Source organism: Phascolarctos cinereus, unplaced genomic scaffold, assembly GCF_003287225.1.
Source record: "Phascolarctos cinereus isolate Bilbo 61053 unplaced genomic scaffold, phaCin_HiC Scaffold_4;HRSCAF=312, whole genome shotgun sequence".
Lineage (NCBI taxonomy): Eukaryota > Metazoa > Chordata > Mammalia > Diprotodontia > Phascolarctidae > Phascolarctos > Phascolarctos cinereus.
Window position 1 is genome coordinate 313083023 of NW_027555847.1, and position 26429 is coordinate 313109451.

A 26429-nucleotide genomic window follows, 5' to 3' on the forward strand; every position below is an offset into this window, starting at 1 on the left:
CATGGTGCTCTATGAACAGTTATCCCTTAGAACTCATAATCACATGAAACCTTCTCTCTCCCAGTATAACTTATCACTTCTGTTCTCTATTTTTGTCTATCTGAACATCTAAATTCACATTTCAGAGGACGCAACTGAATTAATCACCAAACATCTATTAAGTGTTTATGATTACTTAGCCACTGTGCTGGGCGCTAGGGATACTAAGACAAAAATGGGGCAGTTCTGGCTCTCAGGGAGCTTATACTCTAATAATAAACATCAGACATACAATCAAACAAGACATTGCACATGAAGGCACTTTGTAAGCAGCGGGGTGCTACAAAAATATGTTATTACCACTGCTGTGTGATTGTGAATCTCAGCAACTGTTGGTAGTTCTGAGCTAGGGAAAAATAAAATTAAAGTACTGTTTCCATGACAACTCACATATCAGTCACGGATCAAATACTAGCATCATCACATGGACTGGTTTAAACTATTTTCATTGTTTGTTCAGACAAAAGGTGGCCCTAGGGATTGAGCACTGGAGTTGGGAAGACCTGAATTCAAATCTGGCCTCAGAGTCTTAATAGTTGAGTGACCCCTGGGCAAGTCACTTAATTAACCTCTATCTGTCTCAGTTTCTTCAACTGTAAAATAGGGATAATAAAAGCAGCTACCTCTCAAGGCTGTTGTGAAGACCAAATGAGATAATATTTGTAAAGTGCTTTGCAAACCTTACAACTCTATGTGCTGTTATTATTATCATCTGTAAAATGGATAACAAAAGTATTAGACTATAATAATAACGTATAATAATAGCAGCTATCCCTCCAGGCTGATATAAGGATCCAATGAGATGCTTGTAAAGTACCTGGTGAACCTTAAAATTCTGTATAAATGCTAACTCTTATTACAAAACAAACATCCTATCACTAATGCTAAATTTTTTTTTTATTAAGCAGCAAATTATTTTAATATAATTCAAGAACTGGGACTTACTCATTTAAAAAGTCAGATATAAAGCAGGTTCGGAGAAGATGGAAAAGATGTTATATGTATGGCCATGACAGAAAGTAAAGAGAAGAACATTCTTTTACACAGTAAACATGTCACATGCTACATTTGCATTTCTTCATTCATTTTCTGTCTCCACATCAGTCACATTGCTCAACACAATCTTAAACTTCTTCCACTATGCCTGGGGCAAAGGATGGTGTTACACCATGGCCTATCATGTTGTCAAGCACAGAAAATTACCAGTCCCAAAACAAGCCTGCCATGCCCTCTCTCTGGCCTCAGCAAGGGCTACAAAGACTACATTGAGGTAGACGGATGCCCAGATGAACCAAAGGAACCTTAGAAGGCGATAAACCAAATGATTTCTCCACCAAGACAATGGCACTGGTTCATTTTGTTTCCACACAGAATCTCTTTTAGTCTAACTGGCTACAAACTGTCTGGGAAGAAACACCTTAAAGAACTCCATCAGAATAAGAGAGTGGCCAACTCCTAAGCATCTTCTAGTGTTTTTGCACAGTTTCTTTAGCATCCTTGCCTGAATCATTGCCTATAAATATTATTATGTATATGAAAGCTCTGTTATGAAGGATAATAATCTAGTCAGGTACATAAGCCTTAGTAATCCAGGGTCAAAAAACGAAAATAATGATTTGAATTTGACAAAAGGGATAGTAAATGAGCTTAATCTGCTGACTTCCTTTCCTATGAAGATGACAGCCCGGCGTTCTCTTTCTCCTTATGTGGCAAGGCAGGATTCACTTTAAATATATTTTTTATAGTTAAAGATATTGAGGAATAAAATGGCTAAAAGGTTACACTGGGAAACAGGGCCTTCCCCTCAACACTGGTTAGCAGAGCTCTTCAAAGCACTAACATCACTTGACAAAGCACCAGTGGCTTAGGGAGAGCCAAGCTGCACAGTCAGTTCAGGTATATGAATGCAGGAAATAGGAAACTTACTTGTAAAGGTAATATTCAGCATGGTCTACCTCTTTTTGGGATGAAATGTTGTCCACAAACTGAGAGAGAAAAAAAGGAAAACTTCAGGTAAGGACAGACTGACATTTGCCTTAAAGACACAGCCTCACCAAGGGTCAACAGTGGTATTGGAAAAGCTCTGACCCCACTGATCTCAATGGCTCATCCCTGAAAATACTAGGGGGGCAGGGGCAACGGGGGGGTGGGGTAGGGGCAATTAGGATTAAGTGACTTGCTCAGGACCACATAGCTAGTAAGTGTCTGAGGTTGGATTTGAACTTAGGTACTTCTAACTCCAAGGCCAGTGTTTTAGCCACTGTGCCACCTAGCTGCCCCTGGATTTTTTTAAAAAATAATTGTCCCCTATAAGTTTTACTGAGAAGTAGTGTGGTATAGGGGGCAAAGCACCAGCCTTGGAATCAAGGAAGTCCTACCCCTGACACATACTGGCTGTGGGACCCTGGGCAGAGTCACAGAAACTTTCAGGGCCCCAGGAAACTCTCTAAGCCTATGTAAGCGGCAGAGCAGCTGTCCATGTGCATTGGTAAAGGGACTCTTCATACCAAGCATTTTCTAGTCCAAAAAAGGCATAGATCTAGACCACTAGATCAAAAGGAAAAAAAAAAGTTCACTGATGTGTTTAGTTTTAACACTACTGTCATTTCTGGTTATATCACAGAAACCCTGGAATTAAACTCTCATTTGTAACAAAAGCAATAACAAACTAGTTAAGCAAAAACCACCAATACCAATGACTACATCGGATAATATCTGTCCTGGTAGTAGATGCCTGACTCTTGAAGCATGCCTCGTTATCTGATTCTCTAGGACCATCCCTGGTTTTTCAGTTATAATTGCTACCATTTGTATGCCGCTTCTAAGTTTTGCAAAATGAGGAATTACAAAAATCGTCTCATGTGGTCCTCACAACAACCCTGGGAAGTAGCCCTATTTTACAGAAGAGGAAACTGAGGCAAAAAGAGATTAAGCAACTCACCCAGGGTCCCACAGCTAGTATCTGAAGCTGGATTTAAACTCAAGTTTTCCCAGGTCCACTGCTCTATCCACTTTGACACCTAGATTCCTCAGGGTTCAGCTTTCTTTTAGTGATTTTTTCTTTTATATAATTGCAGCCAATGTGTACATTGTTTTCTTGGTTCTGCTTATTTTGCTCTGTGTCAGTTCACATGATGAATCAGGGCATAACAACTGGAGGCATTCAAGTTACAAAAAAGTGTGAGTAAATTAGGTTCTACAGCTAGGTGGCACAGTGAATAGAGCGCAGGGCCTCGAGTCAGGAAGACCTGGGTTTCAAATCTGGCCTCAGACACTTACTAGCTGTGTGACCCTGGGCAAGTCACTTCACCCTGTTTGTCTCAGTTCCCTCATCTGTAAAATGAGCTGGAGAAGGAAACGGCAAACCACTCCAGTATCTTTGCCAAGAAAATCCCCAAATAGAGGTCACGAAGAGTTGGACATGACCGAAAACGACTTAGAAATGATTATGTTCTATTGACCTACTAGTTCATAGTTGCTACCTAATTAGGTTTAAAAACTTTTTAGCAAATAAACAAAAAACAAACAAACAAAATCCCACCCTGGGATCCGAAGGGCCTCCTAGGCTGCTCTGTCAAAGCCCTGTTAAATACTCTGGCATGAATTCCTAGAAAGGGATGTGAGGCAATTAGGATCAGGATCAGGAAGAGATGCTCACGAAAAAAATTATGAAAGCCAGAAAGAGCCAGAGGTTGGGAGGTGGGTGAGTGGGGAGGGGAGAGTCTTCCCACTAGTACCAGGATCTCGTGGATGAAGTTAGAATGACTTAATTCTGCTTTTCTTTCTCTTCCAACAACTGGAAAGCGATGACTAGATGGTCCCTCAAATCCCTTCTTGTCTCTAGGATTGAATGTACTGTTTTCCAGCTAGAACAAGAATCCACAGGGGGCAGAAAGGAGAGAGGTGCAAATGGGCAACATTTTTCCATTCTGCCTTCTTCTAGATCAGAGGTTCTGAACCTTTGTTGTATCACCGACTCCTTTGGCAATCTGGGGACACCTCCGAACCCCTTCTCAGAAGAATGTTTTTAAATGCATCAAATAAAATATATAGGATTACAAAGGAAACCAATTCTATTGAAATACGGTTATCAAAATATGTTTTTAAAACACAAGTTCCCAGCCCCAGGTTAAAAGCCCCTGTTCTATTCTGCACCTGCATGGAAGGTTTTACTTTTGCAAAGTGCTCTCCCATCCAGCATCTCCTTGTGGGAGGTATCATAATCTCCCTTTACCAGGGAGGAATGTGAAGCCCAGAAAGACTCAGTGATTCCCTGGGTTATGCAGCAAGACCACAGTACGGATGAAACTAGGCCCAGGGTTTCTGGATTCCTACTCAGGCGCTCTTTCAATCTGATTCAATCTAGCCAACACTTAGGAAGCACTTACTACTAATTCAAGGCTCCCAGCTGGTAGGCAATGGGTCTCCAGAGACAGAAAAGAAACAATCCCAACGGTGAAGGAGATTACATTCCAGGTAGGAATTACACTTACGTATGCAGATAAGCAAATAACAACTAAGTGGATCAGGAAGGACTTTGGGTAGGAAGAGTGCCTAAGTGGAGCCCTGAAGGAAGCTGGGACATTGAACGGGGAAAGAGGGGATTCTGGGCATGAAAGTCTGGCTGGGGAGGGTGAGAAGCCCCCAGCAGCCCGAAGACATGGAGATAAAAGATGAAATGCAGACTGTATGAAGTCGGGTGGGGTGGGGCAGAAGAGAGGAAATAAACCTAAAGAGGTTAAGTTGAAGACAAGTTATGAAGGGCTTCAAAGGCCAAGCAGAAGAGCTTGCACTTTATCCTGGAGGCAATGAAGGAGGCTCTGAAGGTTTTTAAGCTAGAAAGTATCATAGTTAAGACTTGTTTTAGAAATACTAACTTGGCAGCTAGGTGGTTCAATAGATAGAGCACTGGGCCTGGAGTCAGGAAGACCTGAGTTCAAATCCAACCTCAGACACTTATAGCTGTGTGACCCTTGGCATGTCATTTAACCTCTGTCTGCCTCAGTCTCCTCAACTGTAAAATGGGGATAATAATAGTACCTACCTCCCAGGATTGTGGTGAGGCTCAAATGAGATAAAATTTGTAAAGCACTTAGCACAGTGTCTGGCCCATCACAGCTGCTTTAAAAAAAAAAGTCATTTTTCAGTTGTGTCCAATTCTCCATGGCTCCATTTGGGATTTTCTTGGCAAACATACCCGAGTGGTTTGCTGTTTCCTTCCCCAGCTCATTTTACACTCTGAGGCTGGATCTGAACTCAGGAAGATGAGTTCCTGATTCCAGGTCCGGTACTCTATCAACTCTGCCACCTCGCTTAAAAACTGCTTATTCCCTCCCTCCTCTACCCTCATTCCCTTTCCCTTTGGAAGATGGCTGAGAGGGAAAAGATTATAATAGATTATTTTTCATCAATTTATTCTGAATAATTTAAGAACACAAATATTCACTTTTACAGATCTTGCCATCTACAAAAAGTATTATTTTTTTTTTCCTAAGGAGTATAAACAATTTTTTAAAAACCCATGTTTTATATGGAGCAATATATCAGAGTTCAGGAAAATTTTAAAAGAATAAATCAGGACATGAGCGCCATTCCTAAGAGTCATAACCTAAAAACAAATGTGCATATTCTATGTCATAAGATTTAGAGCTGATAGGATCATTTAGTAAAATTCTCTCATTTTGTAAATGAGAAAACAGAAGCTAAGAGAGGTTAAAGGACTTGCCCAAGGTCACACACATAAGTGGTAAGCAACACCCAGGCTCTGAATCCAAGCTCTCTGATTCCAAATCTAGCAAACTCTCTATAATGGTTCTCCTACATCTTTTTGTTTATTTAATTAGGTTTTTTAGATTGGAATTGGGATTTCCCTGTTATAGAGACCTCCCAGTGAGAAACTTCTCCTAACAATGCTCACTAGCATTTTCTCAGCAGTTTGTAGATTTGTCAGGGTCACTGAGAAATTAAGGGACTTGCAGCTAGGGGACGCAGTGGATAAAGTGCCAGGCCTGGAGTCAGAAAGACATGAGTTCAGATCTGGCCTCAGACACTTACTAGCTATGTGACCCTAGGCAAGTCACTAAACCCTGTTTGCCTCAGTTTCCTCATCTGTAAAATGAGCTGGAGAACGAAATGGCAAACCACTCTAGTGTCTCTGCCAAGAAAACCCCAAATGGGGTCACAGAGAGTAAGACCTGACTGAACAATGACTGAACAAAGTCAGGGTTATACAGTTTGTACATGTCAGAGGCAGGACTCGTCAAGCCTGCAAAGTCAGCTCTTTAGCCACCCACTCTAGGCTGCTTCTCCTTCTCTCCCCATTCCATCCCCTCCTACTCTCATATTTAAGGAAAGAAAAATGTCTCCCTAACCTACAACAGATTATCTACAAATAGCTATAAAGTTACATACTTGAGCTGCTCTCCCATCTTATCTCTGCCTCCTGGCCTCCCTCAAATCCCAGCTAAAATCCCACCTACTACAACCCCCCTTAATTCTAGTGCCTGCCCTTTGTTGGTAATCTACAATTTATCCTGAATCTAGCGTGTTTATAGCTGTTCATGTGTCTGACTCTTCATGACACTGTTTGGGGTTTCCTTGGCAAAGATACTGGAGTGGTTTGCCATTTCCTTCTCCAGCTCATTTTCCAGATAATGAAACTGAGGCAAACAGGGTAAAATGACTTGCCAGGGTCATATAGCTAGCAAGTCTGAGACCAGATTTGAACCCAGGTCTTCCTGACGGGAGGCCCAGTGATCTATCTACTGTACCACCTGTTTGGAGATAGCTGTTTGCATGTTGTATCTTCAATTAATCAGATAAGTTCTTGAAAGTAGAGAAATGCTTTTTGCCTTTCTTTGTATCTTCAGAGTTAAACAGTTCCCAGAACATAGTAGGCGCCAAATAACTGCTTAATGTCTTGGATTTTAAGCCTATATTGCCCATCATTTACACTGAGTCATTTAAATAAGGAATATATTTTAAATTGTAAAAAATCCTACCCGTGAAATTGTCAAAGAACTGACAGGCAGTTTTTTCTCATACGTTCTATCCATTAAGGAGGCCAGGTCAGCTGTGAAAACAAAAATATTCAATTTAGTTCAGACATTAGTGTCCAATAATAATATTACTAACATTTATACACTCTCTTAAAGCTTGCAAAACCTTTCCCATACATTATTTCATGTGATACTCCCAACAACCCTTTGAGATGGGTGTTATGATCCTCATTTTGCTGATGACAGAACAGAGGCTGAGAGGTGACTTAACCCAGGCTCACAAAGCTAATAAGTACCTGAGGCCAGATTTCTATTCCTGACTCCAGGCCCAATGCTCTAACTACTGCACCACCCATCTGGTGCCAAATTGTTGACAGGACGAATGCTAGAATACATAAATTATATTCTGTGGGCAGTGGGGGGGCCACTGAAGAGTCTGGAGCAAGGGAGTTGTAGGAACATAGTACACACAAAGAAGGTAAATGTGGCATGTGCCTGGCACACAGTAGGCACTTAATAAATGTTTATTGATTAATTGACTGGGGAGAAGGGGAAGAGAGTGGAGGTGGGAAGACCTATTAGGGAGTGTAAAAGAACTAATATTTACCAGCTTTCCCTGAAGCAGCTTCTTTCTATCTATCTACCACATAGCACAGGCCCAGGCCTCTCCTCTTATCCTCTTTTCATAAGGATTAGCCTTGTCTAAAAAAAAGGCAAAGCTGGGTGGGTGGGCATGGAGGGAGAGGGCACTGGCTCTGGCTTTTCCTATGTTGCTTCTGGATCACCTGAAGGCAAAAAAAAAAAAGTCTTCTCTCTGCCTTAGTGGCTTTCTGAAGACCATACAAGTCCCCACATCCTTCACCATATCTTGCTTGGATGACCAGACATGTTTCCATGGAGATGGAGGATGGGGGCAGGGGAGACACAGCCAGAGCAGCCCTAGTACCTGTATACTTGTTACATATTCTTGCTGCGTTAGGACAGAGTAAACCTCTTTGTGCTAATGGTTCCATGGCTTCTGAGTGCCTTATTTCATCTCTACATGGAACCCCAACTTAGGGAGTGCTGCCATGCGAGCTGCCTCCAATAGGAAGCCACGGCAGTATTCCAAGCACAGAGTTATGAGGGACCATAAGAGGTTAGTTGAGGTGGAAAGGGAACTGAGATCCTTAGGAGGCAAAACTGGGAGGACTCAGAAACTAAATCGATATGGGAGGAGACAAAGATAAAGAGGCTTCAGACATGGGCAACTGCTGCCCCGGAAAAAAACAATGAAATAGGCAGAAACAGGGCTGTGGGAAACATTTGGTTTCAGACATGTTTAGTTTGAGCTCCGAGAAGAACATGCAGATGAAAATGGGCACCTTGTAGACAGACGGACATGTGGGCCTGGATCTTCAGAGATTTGGTAGCCATTTGGATAGAGAAGATTCCAAAGTTGTGGGAGGGAATGAGTAGCCAAGGGAAAAGCAGTAAATAATGATGAAGATGATGATAGATTAAAAAAAAAAGCAGTGCTTTAAAGTTGGCTTTATGTTCATTATCTCTGCAACCTTATGAGGTTGTTATGGTATCATTTTCCCCAATGGACAAATGAGGAAACTGAGGCCCCGAGAGATTAAGTAATTTGCCCATGATCACACAGCTGATGAGTACTAGAGAAATGATTTGAAACCAGGTGTTCTTGATTTCAAAAGGAGAAGAGTTCAAGACAGAACCTTGTCAAGGTTTGGGAAGAAGAAAAGGAGCCAACCAAAGAAACAGAGAACAGGCCGTTAGAGAAGCTGGGGAAGAACCAGGACGATGTGGTGTCTCTGAAGCCAATGGAGGAGAGAACATCCAGAAGGAGGAGGTCAGTACCTAACGCTGAGCGGTTAAGGCAAATGAGAACTAAAAAACCAAAGCAAAACAAACAAGAAACCAACCTCCAAGGGATTTGGCGATGAAGAGGCTAACATTTGAGAGAATAATTTCAGCAGAAAGATGGGGAATGATGTCAGATAACGAGGAAGTGAGGAAAGAAGAGACGAATCAGTAGGTGAATGGGACAGAAAGACTTTGGGGGCACTGGGGAAACCCCAGCATGTTTGCAGACAAATGGCAAAGAACCAGTGGAGAGAAAGAGACTGAAGATACACGTGACAGAGAGGATGATGGCTGAGGCAAGGTCAGGAAGGGCAAGGAGGATGTAAGAGCACAGGTGAGTAGTAACACCAGTGATAGGAAGAGGCTAATGCTAGGAACACCCTAGAGACAGGAATAAGGATGGGAAGTGATGCTGAAAAGTTATGAGCAGAACAGAGGGGCAGAGGGAGCTAACATGAGATGGCCTCAATCAACACAGTACAGTAGAAGGTTAAGTCATCTGATCTAATATCACTGGATTTTCTGCTGCTGTTGTTCAGTCGTTTTTCAGCTGTGTCCAACTCCTCTGTGACCCTATCTGGGTTTTTTTGGGCAAACACACTGGAGTAGCTTGTCATTTCCTTCTCCCAGCTCATTTTACAGATGAGGAAATTGAGGGAAACAGGGTTAAATGACTGACCCAGGGTCACACAGCTGCTAAGTGTCTGAGGCTAGATGTTTAAAAGAAGGAGAAAAAGATTTTGTATATGTGACAGAAAAAAGGGGGAAAAAAGTACTGTATTAAACACTACTATGTGCCAGGCTTTAGAACACCATCTCATTTGATCCTCACAACAACCTTAAGAGGTAGGGGCTATTGTTATCCTCATTTTACAATTGAGGAAACTGAGGCAGAAGTCAAATGGTGTGCTCAGGGTCACACAGTGTTCTGAGGAACTCAAATTTGAACTCGGCTCTCCCATACTTCAGGCCTACCACCTCTATGAGTCTGGCAAAGTGGAAACTGAGATAACTCAGAGAGTAGATTAGGATTGTAGAGAAGCATGGGGGCCTAGGTAAGGTTCTAAGTCAGAAAAGAACCTTGGTTAAACATGTATTTTTAAAGAAAAATCAGTATGACAGGAAACATAGACCAACTGGCAAGGTGTCAAGGAATATCATGAAATAATATATCCTACAAATTGTAACAGAAGACTTTACTTTAAAACAACAACAGCAACAATATTTTCTATTAGGAAAAGAGGAAATAGGGAAATTTATCAGAGACTTTTGAAGGCGGTTATTCACGAGACTAAGTGTTATTAAAAATGTTCTCTATATTCATCTTAAAATAATATCAACACTCCTCACACCCCAATCAGCTGCAGAAACACATGGATATTTTCTTCTGGTTTTCAACTTGATTAGAAAAGCAAGAGAAAAGGAATTTCACACAGGAGCCAGAGCCAATGTGTTTGGCAGGCAGGAGGAACAAGCAGAGGGAGATGGGGTAGCGAGGGGGGAAAGCTAGAGTTAACTGAATCTGATTGTGTGATGGTGACTGAGTGAAATAAGGTTGGAAAGGTAGATTTCATGCTAATCTCCTCCCAACCCTATTATGGAGATTCTACAGGAGTTCTATAGGATTAAATAGCCAAAAGTGAAAGAGAAGTTACACATTTAAATGTTAAATTACTCTGAATGCTAGAGGGGTGTAGAACGAATTAACTTTTCTTGTGACTCTTTTAATACTCATGTACTAAATTATTTCAAAGGCAAATAAATCCATAAAACCTGAATATGAATAAGTTAATGCCAATTAGCATGGCTAAATTTGGGCACTTATCTATTAATGAGGTTAGAAGGCTAAGTAGAAGAAACAAGGTCTTTAAGATGTCTTTCAAAACAGTGGTCCTCATTTTAGGGTGATATGAAATATATAGGGGGAATCATTCATATTTGCTCAAGGAATATGGAGTTGAAAGGGATAGGATAGCACAGGAATCTGCTGTCTCCGAATACAGCAGCAAATGGGCCATTGGAAATGTTCAGGAAATGAAAAGTATGAGGAACATCGTGGATTTAGTGGGCTTGTCGGATCACCCTATAAAGTAACTCAAGGTACCATTTTAATTTGTACCAAGGGCAACCTTCAGCCAAGTGGAACTAAACTTTCTCCTCAGATAGCTAACAGCTGCAGCATCAGATGAAGAGTGTTAGCATAATGCAAGTCAGAGCAAGGTTTGCCTCTAAATATAGTCTGGAACCAATCATCTCATGTTACTGTGCTGGGTATGATGAATCAGGCACGGAACTGAAGATTGTATAAGAGCAGCTGCCACACTCAAAGGCCAGTCCAGCAGCACTGGCTGTGGCCCCTGACTCAAGCATTTCTGGTCATGATTCCAGATGTCAGTGAGCTGCCAATGGTCACTGAAGTCTGGTTTGCAGTGTTGGTAGTATGTGGCATGGCAAAAAGTGTTGGATTTGGAATCAGACTATCGGGGTTTGCATCTTTATTTAACCTCTCTGGGCCCATCTCCTCATCTGTAAAACGAGGGGTTTGGACTAGATGACTTTTACGGTCCCTTTGAGGTCAAAATCTATGATCCTACAACCTTAGTTACTTCATCATTATTTGGTTCATCAGACACACATGCAACCCAACGCTATAACTGATGAATGTTGTTGTTCAGCCATATCCAACTCATTGTGATCCCATAGGCCACAATATGCCAGGCCCTTCTACCCTCCATTAGACTAGCTTTCAAAGTCTGTCCAAGTTCATGTTGGTTGCTCCTATGACACTATCTATCCATCTCATCCTCTGCCATCCCCTCTTTCTTTTGCCTTCAATCTTTCCCAACATTAGGGTCTTTTCGAACAAGTCCCATCTTCTCATTATGTGGCCAATGTATTTAAGCTTCAGCTTCAGTATTTGACTTTCCAATGAATAGCATGAATTAATTTCTTTAAGTATTGACTGATTTGTTCTTCCTGCTGTCCAAAAATCTCCTCCAGCACCACAATTAGACATCGTTGAAAGCATCAGTTCTGTGGTGCTTGACTTACTTTCCTTACTGTCCAGCTCTCAGTCACACATACAATTGATGAATGGAGGCCAGCAAAAGCCAAAGAGAAAAACTGAATTGGTATTTTTAACCCCGATAAAACCTGAAGCTTTTAGTGACTACTTGCTCACAAGACTTCAGGTAACTGTGCCAAGAAACATCAGTCAGGATATCAATGCCTTCTTATTTGGGGAAACTAAAGCTAATGGTGAAGATTCAGCAAATACTTACCAGGTTGCCAGAACAGTGCTAGGTAGGAAAGGAGAGTTATGGGATATGGCTTTGTGGACCAAGACACAGTTAATGAGTGGGGAGACAAGACTTACACATAATTTAACAGAGGAAAAGACAGAAAATGGCTGCATGCCAAATTAAATGGTAGAGAAAATCAGTTCTGTTGGAGGTCGGAGAGGGAGCACAATCATTATTCCTGTGTAAAAGTGTAGTTAAAAGGGCTAAGACCCATGCCCAACAGTCCTACCTAAGGTGGATGCTCCCCAAGGTTGTGTCTTCAACCACCTTCTCTCTCTTCTCCCTCTTCCTTGGCAATCTCACTGACTCTCACGGCTTCGTTTATCACCTCGGCTCAGAAGAACAAGTCAACAACTCAGCCCTTAGGTCCTATATAGAACTCTCTCTAATTACCTGAAGGACATCTCCACCTCAGCGTCCACATATCCCAAACAAAGTGAATTTTCCTTTCCTCAAAACTGGCTGCTTCTCCTGACTTCACTCTTTCTGTCAATGACATTGTCATTCACCCAATCTTCCATGTCTGAGACGTTGGCATTACTGTGATCTTCTCTCTTCCTCATCTCTTGTAGCCAACCAGTTCACAAGCCCTGCTGACTCTACCTCTTCAATGTCATATTCATCCCTTCCTCTCTATTCCTGCTGACACTGTTCTACAACATCCTCTCATCCCCAATGTCACAAACTACTTATAAAAGCCTCTCCTTCTCACAGGTCTCTCTACCTCATCCCTACCACCAACCCCTCCCAAACCAATCTTCATAACAAAGCCAGAACACTTAACCTTACCAGATATCTGGTCAGAGTATTTCTCTGCTCAAAACTCTCTAAAACAGGAGTTCATGATATTTTTTAAAAAACTTTTATAACTATTCCAATATATTTTTTTTTAAAAAACAATCCAGCACTTAGCACTGTTCCTGGAACACAGTAGATACTTAAATGTTTATTGATTGATTAATCCTATGTCTTTTATTTTATACATTTAAAAACATTACTCTGAGAAGGGGTCCAGAAGCTCCACCAGACTGGCAAAGGGGTGACAGAGATAAGGTTTCCTTAGCCTTTCAAGGTCTTCCACAATATGGGGGGGATAGCAGAAGCAGTCCAACAAAGGGAAAAGCGTGAGTGAAGGTGGAGAGATGAGAACAGTCAAGGTATATACAGAGATTGGATGGCACGTATACTTGATGTCCCAAATAGCTGTAAACTATTAAAGTTTAAAACCTCATCAGGACTTTTGAGAGACTGTATATAGTGTGATCCATTAAACACTACCAAGTGTTAAAGCTGAAGGACATACACTAACTGGAAAAAAAAATCATGCTCAAATAAATAGTTGTCTCTGGTCCACTTAAACCCCATCTCTAGGATTCTGAAGACCTCCCATTAGAAATGGAAATCCTCTTTGTCATCACTAAGGCTTTAATGGTGACTTTTTAAAAAAAGTTCCTCGTACAGTGGATCTCTAGGACAAAACTGTGATACGGAAGGTCAGCAAAGGAGGGGAGGGCTGCTGGAAGCACCAGAAACTACAGAGGATCATTAAATAATTTCTTATTTTTCTAGTGCCTATGTATTCGTAAAACACGGTTTCTCACTCAGCTAATATATATATATTTAGAAGGCAAGGGCTGTGGAGGTCTCATTCAAATGCCTCATTTTACAGAGGAAGAAATTGAGGCCCAGAGAGAAGTGATTTTGCTAAAGGCCATAAGTAGGAAGTAGAGGTAGGATTTGAACTCTGACTCCAAACCCATCATTTTTTTCTCTCTATCCTTTTGTGCCTGAAGGTCCTTGGATACCGTAATGAAGTGATACTGTAATAAACTGTAAAGAGACCACAGGGTGGCACATCGTGGAATTTGTGAACTGACAGTCTAAAGAGGACAAAACAGACAGGACTATTTGTTGTTCTCAGCTGATACTGTTGTTGTGCTGTTTGTTTGTTTTTTTCCCTGATTGAAGAAAAGCAAATGGAGGTAACTGGGTAGTGCAGTGGCTAGAGCATTGGTCCTGGAGTCAGGAGGACCTGAGTTCAAATCTCACCTCAGACACTTACTCTGTGTGACTCTGGGCAAGTCACTTAACCCTGACTGTTGAAAGAGAGAGAGGGAGAGAGAGCAGGAGTAAGAGACAGAGAGAGGGAGAAAGGAAGGGAAGGAGAGAGAGGAAAGGAGATAGAGAGGAAGGGAGGGAGAAGAGAGAGAAGAGGAGGAAAGAAAGAAAGAGAAAAGCAATTACAGATGATCTAAAACATCTCCAGAAGTAAATGGTGGAAGCTGGAAAAGCTTACACAGTCAAACTTGGAACACAGATTTTATGTGTGTGCATGCGCCAGAAGCTTTAAAACAAACTGATCTGATAATGGAAAATTTGGAAAACAGTCTTAGGCAGCTACATACTAATTGGAGTGAGAAGTTAGAAGGGTGACCCACACAAGGCAAAGCCACAGTCACCTGCAGGAGTGGCAGCAGATGGCAAACAGGAAGGCTTAGAGAGGAACAGATGTCAGAAAGACGGTCAGCGTTGCACTGACAGAAGTAGGGAAGGGTTCAGGAAGCCTCCAACATGCCTCAAGAGTAAGGGGTGGAAAACTAACTCAGCAAGCGAAAGGCCTCCAAAGCTGAAATGATACAGGAACACTTGAATCTCTTCCCACCGAATGAAACCAGCATTCTCATTTTCAACTCGGAATTCAAATCAGCCTGTGGTTAACATCCTATTAATCAAAGGCTGCTGCAATGAACCAACATCATTATACCACCTAGCTCCATATGAAAAGACTATTTCTATGTCCCAGTGAGATGGCTCAGTGGAGAGAGCGCTGGCCTGGAATCGGGAAGACTCATCTTTCTGAGTTCAAATCTGGCCTGATACTTCCTAGCTGTGTGACCCTGGGCAAGTCACTTTACCCTGTTTCCCTCAGTTTCCTCATCTATAAAATGAGCTGGAGAAGGAAACGGCAAACTGCTCCAGTATTTCTATCAAGAAAAGCCCACAAGGGGTCATGAAGAGTAGGATATAAATGAAAACGACTAAATAACAGCAAGAAATGTCCTACCTATATAGCTCATACTAATACAGTTCTGCTGATATGGCTACAGAAAATTCTGTTTAAAGGAGAGCTACTATTTTTTATTTTATTTTCTTCTTTTTGCCTAGGCAATGGGGTTAAGTGACTTGGCCAGGGTCACACAGCTAGTAAGTGCTATGTGTCTGAGGTCACATTTGAACTCAGGTCCCCCTGAATCCAGGGCCAGTGCTCTATCCACTGTGCCACTTAGCTGCCCCAAGAACTACTATTTTTTAAAAGTGCTTTAGAAAATAGAATTGATTTACCAAATCTCTTAATAAAAATACTGCATGCAAAGGATATGTTAATGTATTCATATAATTATGTTATATATAATATGTTATATATAACATATATTATATGGCATATCTAATTATATATAATAACATGTTAATACTGTTAACAGCATGATATCTTTTTCAAGACGCTGTACTGATGTTTTTTGAAGTTTTATAAACTCAAGACTTCAAAGTTGGCTGACATTTCTGACTAGTGGGGGGCTGGAAGGTAACATAGCCTTGGTCAGGTCAGGTTGGAGGCAAACTGTAAAGGCGCAAGATAACTGAAATAACCTATCAAAGTAAACAAGTGAAGTATTATGATTAAATAATAGCTCTTCAAAGGTACTTCAGGTAGTTTCTGTCCTTAGATGTGAAAATGTCATTTTAATCTGAAAAGCACTCTCCAATTTAATAGTTAAATAACATACATTTATTAAGCAGCTACTAAATGCCAGCAGTCAGTCACCATCAACCCATGGACTAAAAGTCAGGACGTGTTCTTTACTAAAAGAAAACAAAACAAATGTGTAAACCCCTCTAAAACTTTGCATTTTTGCCATGTGTTTACAAGCTGTTTCATGGCTGTTACGCTATTTCCCCCTCACAATTCTATGAGTCAGGGAGGACAGGTGATATTAATGCCCATTTTAGAGTTAAGGAATCTGAAATTCAAGGACGTTAAATGACTAGTCCAAGGTCACACAGGTAATTCAATAAACAATTATTAAGTGCCTATTATGTGCCAGGCAATGTGTTAAGTTAGTGTAGTGATTAGAACCATGGTCTACCTTATGAATTCTAACGTTCTCTTGAAAAAAAAAAAAGAGTTATAATTTTTACAGATATCTTTTGTATTCATATCACCTACATTTCCCAATCTCTCTCTCTCCCCCTCCTTGCAGTAAGTATCTCTGAGTATAGAGTTCAGTCACTGTTTTAGCAAAATTCCAAATGGCTTTCCAGAAAGGTTGGCCCAGTTCACAGTTCTCCCCTACCTCCCCTGAAGAGAAAGGTTACGTGACTTGCCTGGGTCACACAGTCACATACGTCACATAGTGTCCGAAGAGAATTAATTCTAGGTCCTTCTGACTCCAAGTCTGGTGCCCTAACCACCACCGCACACTGCCTCTTTTTAGTATGATAGCTAGCATTTATGTATCACCTTAAGGTTTGCTAAGTACCTTGCCAACATTATCTCATTTGATCCTCACAACTGGAAGGTACGTTGTTCAGTTGTGTCTGACTCTTTGTGACCCCATGGACCACAACACACCAGTAATGTCCATGGGGTTTTTGGCGAAGATAATGGAGTAGTTTGCCATTTCTTTCTCCGATAGATTAAGGCAAACACAGGTTAAGTGACTTGCCCAGAGTCACAGAACTCTTAAGCATCTAAGGTCACATTTGAACTCAGGTCTTCCTGACTTCAGGCCCAGCACTCTATCCACTAAGCCATCAAATGCCTCCAGGGGCTATTATTATCCCCACTTTACAGATGAAGAAACTGAGGCGGGGAGAAGTTAGATGACTTATCTAGAGTGAAATATCTGGTAAGTTTCTGAGACAAAATCTGAACTCAGATCTTCCCTGTTTCCAAGTTCGGCATTCTTTAAACCTAACCACTAGCAGTATTACTATTTAAAACAGTAGTAAATCATTCCTGTTCTGAGTATACACTCATCTCCCACCACTGCATTCATTATTTACAAATATAACATAGAATGAATGCTTTGTGCAAACAAAAACTCTTAAAAAACACCTTCTTTGTAATGTAGCAAGAAGTCTCCATTTTAATAAAATCCAAATCCAAGCAGTAACTGTGATGGCTTTCTGAGCTCATCATAGCGGGATCTGATCTGTATTTGTCTAAAAAGGTCCTAAGGGAAGCTCAGCAATCCTTCCTGATGTCAAAGGCTATCAGTGGTCTGGGGTTGTTGTGTTTCTGCTTGAATTCTGGTGAGGAGCTTCCAAAGCACTGTCCTGTTGGAATGGCATGAAAGGATATACATATTCCATATAATGTCACTCCAACCAATGTTCTATCACAATATGGTCATTTAATTAATTATAATCAAACTCCACCTTATTTCTAGTAACCTTGCTGGAAAGCCATTCAACTCATCACAGCGCCTGGTGCAGAGTAAATACTGAATACATGCCATTTTCTTCATTCATTTATCATTGGATCTAGAGTCAGGAAGACTTGAGTTTTGAGTGCTGCCTCAGACATTACTAGCTGTTTGACCCCGAGGCAAGTCCTTTAATGTCTCTTAACCTCAGTTTCCTCACCTGTAAAATGAGGATAATAATTGCAGCTACCCCCCCCCAGCACTGCTATGAGGATTAAATATGTAAAGTTCTTTGCAAGCTTTAAAGCACTATATAAATGCTATTATTACTTTTATCATTGTTGTTGTTTCTAACAGCTATTGGGGAATGATGCTTCATCTGGTCTCATGTTTTCAATGAGCCAGGTAATAGTGCTGGGGCCTCGAATGCCTACACGCTGCCTTCTTTCTCACTTTCCATACGATAACCACGAAGCTGGAACAAAATAAGTTGTCCCCATCTTCTCTCTTTTCAGATTCCTCTCTGCTGTTGGGTGCTGGGAAAACATTACCACCTTTTCCTGTTCTTCTGAAAGGTCAGTACCTACAGGTATTCCCTGTCCCCCCCCAAAAAAACCTTCCTAAACTACTACATAGATCTCTCCCCTTCCTTTATTACTTAGTTTCAGGGAGAAATGATCAATAACTTTTATTATTATTGTTATATTTATTATTAATTAAATATAGGGGCAGCTAGGTGGTGAAGTGGGTACAGTCTTGGGCCTGAAGTCAGGAAGACTCATCTTTCTGACTTCAAATCTGGCCTCAGACAATTACTACCTGTGCGACCCTGGGCAAATCATTTAACTCTGACTGCCTCCAAAAATTTTAAATGTTATTAATATTTATTATATTATTTACTATTTATTATCATAACATTAATTATTAACATGGCACCTAATGAATACGACTATGGCATTTGACTCTTTATGTAGATGATAGGAAAAACAGCTCCTGCTCAGAAAAAGTGTGAGGGTAGAAATAATACTGGATTTTGGAATCAAAAAGATTGGATTTTACTTCTGCCTCTTTTGCTAACTAGCTATGTGACCTTGGGCAGATAATTTTGCCCTAAAGTTCTGTTTTCTCATCTGTGTAAAACATGGAGGTGGACTAGATTAAGGGTTCTTAATCTGGGGCTTATTGATTTTTAAAAAATTGATTAGTTTCTACATAATCAGTTTTCTTTTAATCCTCTGTATTTGCATATTTTAAAATATTATTCTGAGAAGGGTCTACAGGCTTCATCAGACTGCCAAAGGGTCAAACACAAAAAAACACAGTTCAACACACAGAAAACAGAAGAACCCTGGCTTAAATGACTTCTAAGGCCCCCTTCAGTTCTAATGTTCTAGGATTCCCAAGAATCTTATGCTCTAAAGGAAGAAAAGGTGATCATTTGTGGCACTGGCACCTGACAATTACTGGAGGCCTTCTGCCACCACATCTTCATGAGAGGCCCTGCTTTCTTCTCTCTTCCCTTGTTTCTTTTCCCATCTCATTTCTCTGCTCCTCTTTTACCAAGCCTCCTTTCTCACGGTAACAAACCTAGGCCTTGCTGAGCCCCTTGGGAGCTCTCAGGCTTGAACTGTTGATCCCAAAGCAATGTTCCTAAAATTAGGAGTCAAACTGACACATCCTTCTATCCTCTCCTTAGAAGCAAACTGCAGGCCAACCTACTCCTCTCCTTCCTTAAATATTTGTAGCCACCTGTATCAACTAAAAGAAAAATTGCTCGGAGTTTTCTTTCAGTCTTCCAGGTCAGCCTTAATTTGCTTTCACATAATCATTATCTCCCCCAACCTTCCTTTCATAGCCAATTAGCCATTAGCAGCTATCTTGGCTCAGGGCCTTTTTTTTGGGAGGTGTTTTGTGAAGCCAGACAGGAAAAACTTGAAAAATGCTGACCTAAAGGGAAAGATAAGAGGATGAAAAGGCAAATTTCAAAGCATCTAAATAATTCTCAGCCAGCAAGAAAACGCAATAACTTACATTATGCATGCAGCCACAGGCAGTTCCAAAAGGTTTATATTCTGCTATAAATCCTATTTCCCTCTGTGAATTCCAAAAGAGTTTACAGAATCTATCCTATGATTCAGAACTTCATAATAAACTGCCTTATATTGTTGGTTTTATATAGGGTATGCTTGTCTCTCTAGCAAGAATATTAGTTCCTTGAGGGCAGGATTTCTTTGAATCCTTCTTAGCACCTAAGCACAGGGCTGGGCACGTAGTAGGTTCATTCCACTTGGACTTTGGCCGTCATCGTTGTCTCCTTCCCACCAGAACCTTGAACTCTGCCCCTGGGATTCAGACTCTGAGCAGAGGGCTTTCACCTCAGCTTGTCTCTAACCAGGCATCTGTGCCACTCTGCAGGTCCCATTTCCAAACCTTGCTATTCTCCTCTCCAGTTCCCTTGTATATGCTGTCTTCCCCCATTAGAATGCAAGCTCTCTGAGGGCAGGGACTGTCTTGACTGCTTGCATTTGTATCCCCAGTCCTTGGCACATAGTAAGTGCCTAATAAACATTCCAACTATCTATGGATATTAATAGACAGGTATTCTCTAATTAAACCATAAATATTCGGGAGTGGTAATATTCTTGGGTTAGACCACATATTCAGGATTCCTTAAGTTTATAAACCTCCATTAAAAACTTATAGTGATGCCTCCTTATGGCTCACAAACCATCCCAGGTCCTCAAAGGTCATGAAGGCAGAGTTATATATAAGCAGGTGCTACCAAGCTAGAAAGGCCTCAAGAACTGGACCAGTGATGGAATGTATGTATATGACCAAGTCCAGTCTCACTAAATCCAGAGAAGACCGCCACAAGGTTATTTTTTCAGTCACAATAGCTCCTAAATCTTACTACAATTCAACAACAAATATTCATTAATGACTTATGTATAAGGCACCATCCTGGATGCTAGATTTGGATATACAAAAGTGAAACTGCTCAAAGAGCTTACGTTCTACAGGGAAGGAGGGAGGGAAGAGGAGAAGAGGAACAAGCATTTATTAAGTGCCTCTGATCACCGCATGGGTGTTGCCTCAATCAAACTGAGATGCAGTAAAGACCTAGCTTAAAAAGGCCAAGGTCTCCCACTGCATCCAGAGCCATCTCCAGTCGTCCTGACCTACATCTGGCCATTCGACCCAGACAGCTCCATAGGAGTGAGGCTGGTGACCTTACACAGCCCTCCCTCACTTAAATCCAACTCACTTGCAGGTCATGGCATCTTCTTCCTGATGTCATGGTCTTCTTCGAGAACAAAAGACAAACAACATGTGCCAGGCCCTGCACTTTACAAATATCATCTCATTTTATGCCCACAGCAGCCACAGGAGATAGGTGTTGCTGTTACGCCCATTTTACAGTTGAGGAAATCAAAGCAGACAGGTTAAGTGATCTGGCCGGGGTCACACAGCTAGTGAGTCTGGATGTGAACCTGGGTCTTCCTGACTCCAGGCCCACCACCCTATCCCCCATAGCATTTACGTGCCTTGATACCTAACGTGTATATAGACAAATACAATGGATATACAGAATAAAACATGATAATTTCAAGAAGGAGAGAGCATTAATGTCTGATACCATCTGGAAAAGTCTCATCAAAGGACACACCTGAAAGGTGTTTTGAAGGAAGCTAGGACTTCCTGGAGGTGGTGGTGAGGTATTCCTGGCCTATGCAGAGGCCCAGAGATGGAATACTGTGTATGGGAAACAGCAAACAGGTCAGTTTGCCTGTAGTGTAGAGGGCACCAAGGAGAGTAATAAATAATAAGGCTGGAAAGGGGCATGTGTTGTAGTCTAGTAACTATACTAATAAAATCATGGGCCCTTTAAGACCAAAGGTGGTGAAAACAAGTTATATTCACTTTCTCTTGGGGGCAAGAGGTAGGGAGTTATTAAAAAAAAATCCTAAATAAAATGTTTTGCCTCTTGAATCAGTTGCTGAGGTTTAATTCAAGAAGTTTGCTTTGTCTGTCTTAATTCCCTCCTGGCAAGGCTGACTCCAGGAAAAACTGTGAAGTAGGTGAAGGATACCCACTCTCTCTCTCTTTCCTTCCCCAGACTACCCCACCAGAACTCACCCTGTGTGTCCGAACTTCTCTTCTACAGAAGGTAGTGGAGTCGGTAGAGTGTTGGGCTTGGAGTCAGGAAGACCTGAGTTCATATTCTGCCTACCTCAGATACTTACTAGCTACATGTTCCTAGGCAAGTCACTTAACCTCTGCCTCAGTTTCCTCAACTGTAAAAAGGGCATAATATTGACAAGCACCTACCTCTCAGGATTGTTGTGAAGGTCAAATGAGATAATGTTTGTAAAGCACTTAGCACAGTGCCTGGCACATAATATACACTTAACAAATGCTGATTTTATTCCTTCCTTCTTCCCCTTTATCACCTACTCTCCCAGAAAAAAAAATTATTTGTCACTTTGTGGTTCTGCTTTCTATTCAAGGAGAATGGTTATTAATATTTTAATTCAAATTCTTTCCGGGGGCTTCCCAGAGAAAACTGTTTTCCATTAAATTAAATGCCAATGTATTTAGAGGCAGCATGGCACCATGGGTAGGGAAAGGCTAGGTCAGGAAGATCCTGGTTAAAGTTCTGCCTCTGCCATAGACTAGTTGTGTGACAGACCACGAAAGTCACCTGGCCCAGTTAGGCCACATGGCTCCAAGACTAGTAAATTTACAGAAGAGTTGCTGATCTCTTCTGGCAGAAGGAGTTTCCTTATAGGTAGTTCTCTAAACTAATAAGATCACAGTTCCAAACCCAAAAAAAGCACTAAGTAGCTACAGGGCAGACCACTCTAGGGGTGGGGTGAGGGAGAAAAAGCTGTCCTTAACCTCAAGGACCTCAGTCCAGTAGGAGATCTGACACATTAATCAATAGTTAAAGTTCTGTAGTGCGTGATAAATACATTAAAAAGGTGCAAACATAGTTCTTCTATATCAGGTCCAAGTGTGAGATTAATGAAAACTAGAAGGTGGGGGGAGGAGAGATTCAGAAGGATGGGGAAGGGACATATTGAGTTGGCATTTATTTATTTATCAGTTTATTTTGGGGAGGCAAACGAGGTTAAGTGACTAGCCCAGGGTCATACAGCTAGTAAGCGTCTGAGGCCTGATTTAAACTCAGGCCCTTCCTGACTCCAAGGCTGGTGCTCTATCCACTGTGTCACCTAGCTGCCCCCAAGTTGTTTTTTATAGGCAGGTATTCAATGTAGGTAGGAATTCAATGAGTGGGGGAAAGGGTCATTCCTGGGTCCCTTGGCCCTGACTGCCAAGTTTTTCTCTTACCTGGCCAACGCTCAGGCTTTCCCACTCTATACCCAAATGCCTTTGTCAGCTCTCCCATCTTCCCTTGTAAGCTCCCCTGTATGTACTGTCTTCTCTCACTTAGAAGGAACTGTCTTGTTTATCTTTGTTTCCCAGCACTTAGCACAGTTCATTGCAGGTGGTAAGTACTTAATCAATGTGCTATCTACCCACTCATCTATCCATCCATCAATCCATCCAGCCATGCACCGATCTGTCTGTCTATAGGTCTATCTATCCATCCAGTCTGCCTGCCCATCTCTTTATCTGCCATCTTTACCTATACATCCATCTATCCATTCATCCATCAGCACTGGGAACAGCCTAATCAAAGGCAGGAAAGCTGGAAAGTACAGGGCATGTAGCCAGGACATGGTTAATAGTTCATTTGTCGGGAACAGAGTACGTGAAGAGTAGTAATAGGAAAGTGAATAAGCATACATTAAGCACCTACTATGTGCCAGGCACTGTATTAAGTACTTTACAAACATAATTTCAGGTAGGAATCATGTCAAGGAGTATCTGAAGTCAGAAGAAGTGGTTTTCTGTATTTAAATGTTAGATGGGACCATAGAATGAGGAAGTAAAGCCAGTTCACAGTGGGTTTATTAGGCAGCATTGTGGAATGAGCAGATGGAATTAATAAACAGGTAGGAAGGCCAGATTAAGAGATCTGAATATTTAATCAACAAACAATAGGGATCCACTGAATAGTTTCAAACATTGGAATGTCCCATTTAGAACTACACAATGACAAAGAATAATAAGTATGTCAGTAGGACGAAGGCTTCACCAATCAATCACCAAGCATTTATTAAATACCTACCTCCTATGTGCTAGGCACTGGTTTAAACCCAAGGGAGAGCCTCAGATGGCAGAATTCCAGGCCGTGCCACAGATAGGAATCTATTTGTAGGTGCATGTGGCACCTGCATATACACTAAAGGATCTACTGACCAGCACATACAAATGCAGACCTAGACGAGGATGATCCTAAGGTCAGGGGTGACTAGCACTGAGGTCCCCAACCTCTCTCTATATTTCCCAAAAGCCAATTAAATCACTAACAAGTCTGTATCAAGGAGCCACAGGAACTGCTGCCTCCACTGGGAAAGAAAACAGCATTTCCTCTGCAGATCAGCTAACTGGACCCTCCCTGGAGCTGTACACTCATTCTGCAGGGATGGACCACCCACAAACAGTCCCCCCCTCACCTCTCCCCTATGTCACTGCTAACTCTAATGCCGATGGTGTGAGTGAGGACCTCCCATCTCACCCGCCTGGCACAGCCAATGAGCCAGGCGGCATCAAACACCTCACAGACCTCCAGGTCACAACGGTCCAATCACAGCCTGCCACAAGCCAGGAGTGGTCCTGCCCCCGCATCCCCAGAAGGTTTGCACTGATTTCTCCCTAGCAAGCCAGGGATTTGTGGCTGATGGGCTGAAGTCTTCTGCAAGGCCCACACTGCCACCTACTGCCCACACAACAGAGCTGGCAGCCCAGCTTTCTGAGGACACTCCCTAACCTACCAGGGAATAAGAGAGTCGTACACCCTAGTCAAAGGCAAAAATTTGAGCCATGATATTTTGAACAGGCTATCTGCAGAAGAGGGAATGGGTAGAAGTTGAAGAAAAGCCAACCTGGACTTAAGGAAAAAGCTGAGTTGTCCAAAAGGGGAACTGGCTGCCTATGGTGTTAGTAAAATCTCCATCAGGTCTTCAAGGGGAGGCCAAATGACCACTTTGGGGGCATGGTGTAGAGGGGATTCCTGGGTTACATGGTCTCTGAGGTCCCTTCCAGCTCAGAGATTCAGTGACTCTCACCATATGCAGTCTCAGCATTTTGCTGTTTATTAATTCCATCTGCTCATTCCACAATGCTGCCTAATAAACCCACTGTGAACTGGCTTTACTTCCTCATTCTATGGTCCCAGCTAACATTTAAATACAGAAAACCACTTCTTCTGACTTCAGATACTCCTTGACATGATACAGGAAAAAAAAAATTGAAGATGGAGGTGAGGGAAGGGAAGAATATGAATTACTATCACATAAAAATGAACAGAAGAGGCAGGGAAAGAATAGAAGAGATCATAATGTATTATGGAGAACTTATCTGGCGTATATGTGTGCACATATGTATGTGTATTTGCATAGATATAAATATGTATATGTAAATTAAAGACATAAATATATACTAATGAAATGAAAATATATTTATTAAGTGTTTACTCTGTGCCAGGCACTGTGCTAAATGTTTTACTAATATTATCTCAACTGATCTTCATAACAACCCTGGGAGATAGGTGCTATTATTAACTTCATTTTACAGTTGAAGAAACTGAGGCAAACAGAGATTAAGTGACTTCCCCAAGGTCAAAGAGCTGGTAAGTGGCTGAGGCCTAATTTGAACTCATATCTTCCTGACTCCAGTCTCAATGCTTAACCACTGAGTCACCTAGCTACATGTAGAGGCATGGTAGCCAGGGAAATGCTCTTTGATCTGAGGAGTCACAGCGATGGTGAATTGATCTATAGCGGGGCAATCCCTTTCCCCAAGTAATGACATTATTGATTTGATCACTCAGCCCAGATTAAGAGGTGGAAATGGGGACAAAGGAGTGACCACCCAGTAAAGTACCAAATGGGGACCCTCGGGGACAGGGAGATAACAGACTGGCCTTAGACAGACAGTTGGAAGGCTTGCAACAGTGAAGCATGGTCTGGGTTTGGGGTTCGCTTGTAGATATAGAGGGTTACAGAGGCTGGTCTGCCCTCATTCAGTCAACAATCAAATAAGGTAGGACCTGGGGTAGGACCTCCAAAGATGAGTGGGAAAATATATGTATTATCTACACACAAAGGAGAAGAGAATCACAATACACTGCACAGAAAACATAGCATAAGTTATATCTGCATGTGTGTAGATATATTTACACATATGTACATAACAAAATGTGCTCTACATGGTGCATATATTTAAATCAACACATGCCATGTATACATATACACACACACACACGCAGAGGTTTTGTGTGACACAGAATGGTTCTCTTTTCTCCTCTTCTGTCCCCTACTCTCTTTACTTGGCTAGGTCTGCAACCTATTCGAAGGGGGCCACTTCTAATTCAAGGTCTTTATAATCCCATGGTTTTTTTTCAACATGCATGTAAACCCAGGGAATGAGAGCAGTCTAAAAATGAGCAGATGTCAGAAAGCCAGACACTAGGATGTCATCAACATGGATACTTTCCCCAGTAGTACAAACCCCAACCAACCCCTCTTCTCATGCCGTGTGATCCTCGTCCATGTTCTTTCACAGACCCTTCACAGAGACTGAGGACATTGTCATGGGTCTTTTTACATTTCATGGGCACTCGGGCTGTCCATCTATTAATTACCCTTCACTCTCGTGGCAAGATTAGC

At 41.7% G+C, this 26429-nt stretch overlaps 1 protein-coding gene across 2 annotated transcripts in view; it reads right to left on the reverse strand.

The window, feature by feature from the left end:
* The window catches only part of MRPS27 (mitochondrial ribosomal protein S27), a 134147-nt gene that overhangs the window by 94470 nt on the left and 13248 nt on the right, over positions 1–26429 (reverse strand). The window contains exons 1-3 of one of the 2 annotated variants that reach the window (XM_020998374.2): positions 12435–12538; positions 7041–7111; positions 1966–2024 (exon numbers count right to left, since the gene is read on the reverse strand). In XM_020998374.2, the coding sequence (XP_020854033.1) occupies positions 1966–2024; positions 7041–7094 (113 nt within the window). In that variant the 5' untranslated portion in view covers positions 7095–7111; positions 12435–12538. Of the gene's footprint in view, positions 1–1965; positions 2025–7040; positions 7112–12434; positions 12539–26429 lie in introns of those variants that run through there. The other variant, XM_020998373.2, reaches the window with a different exon arrangement.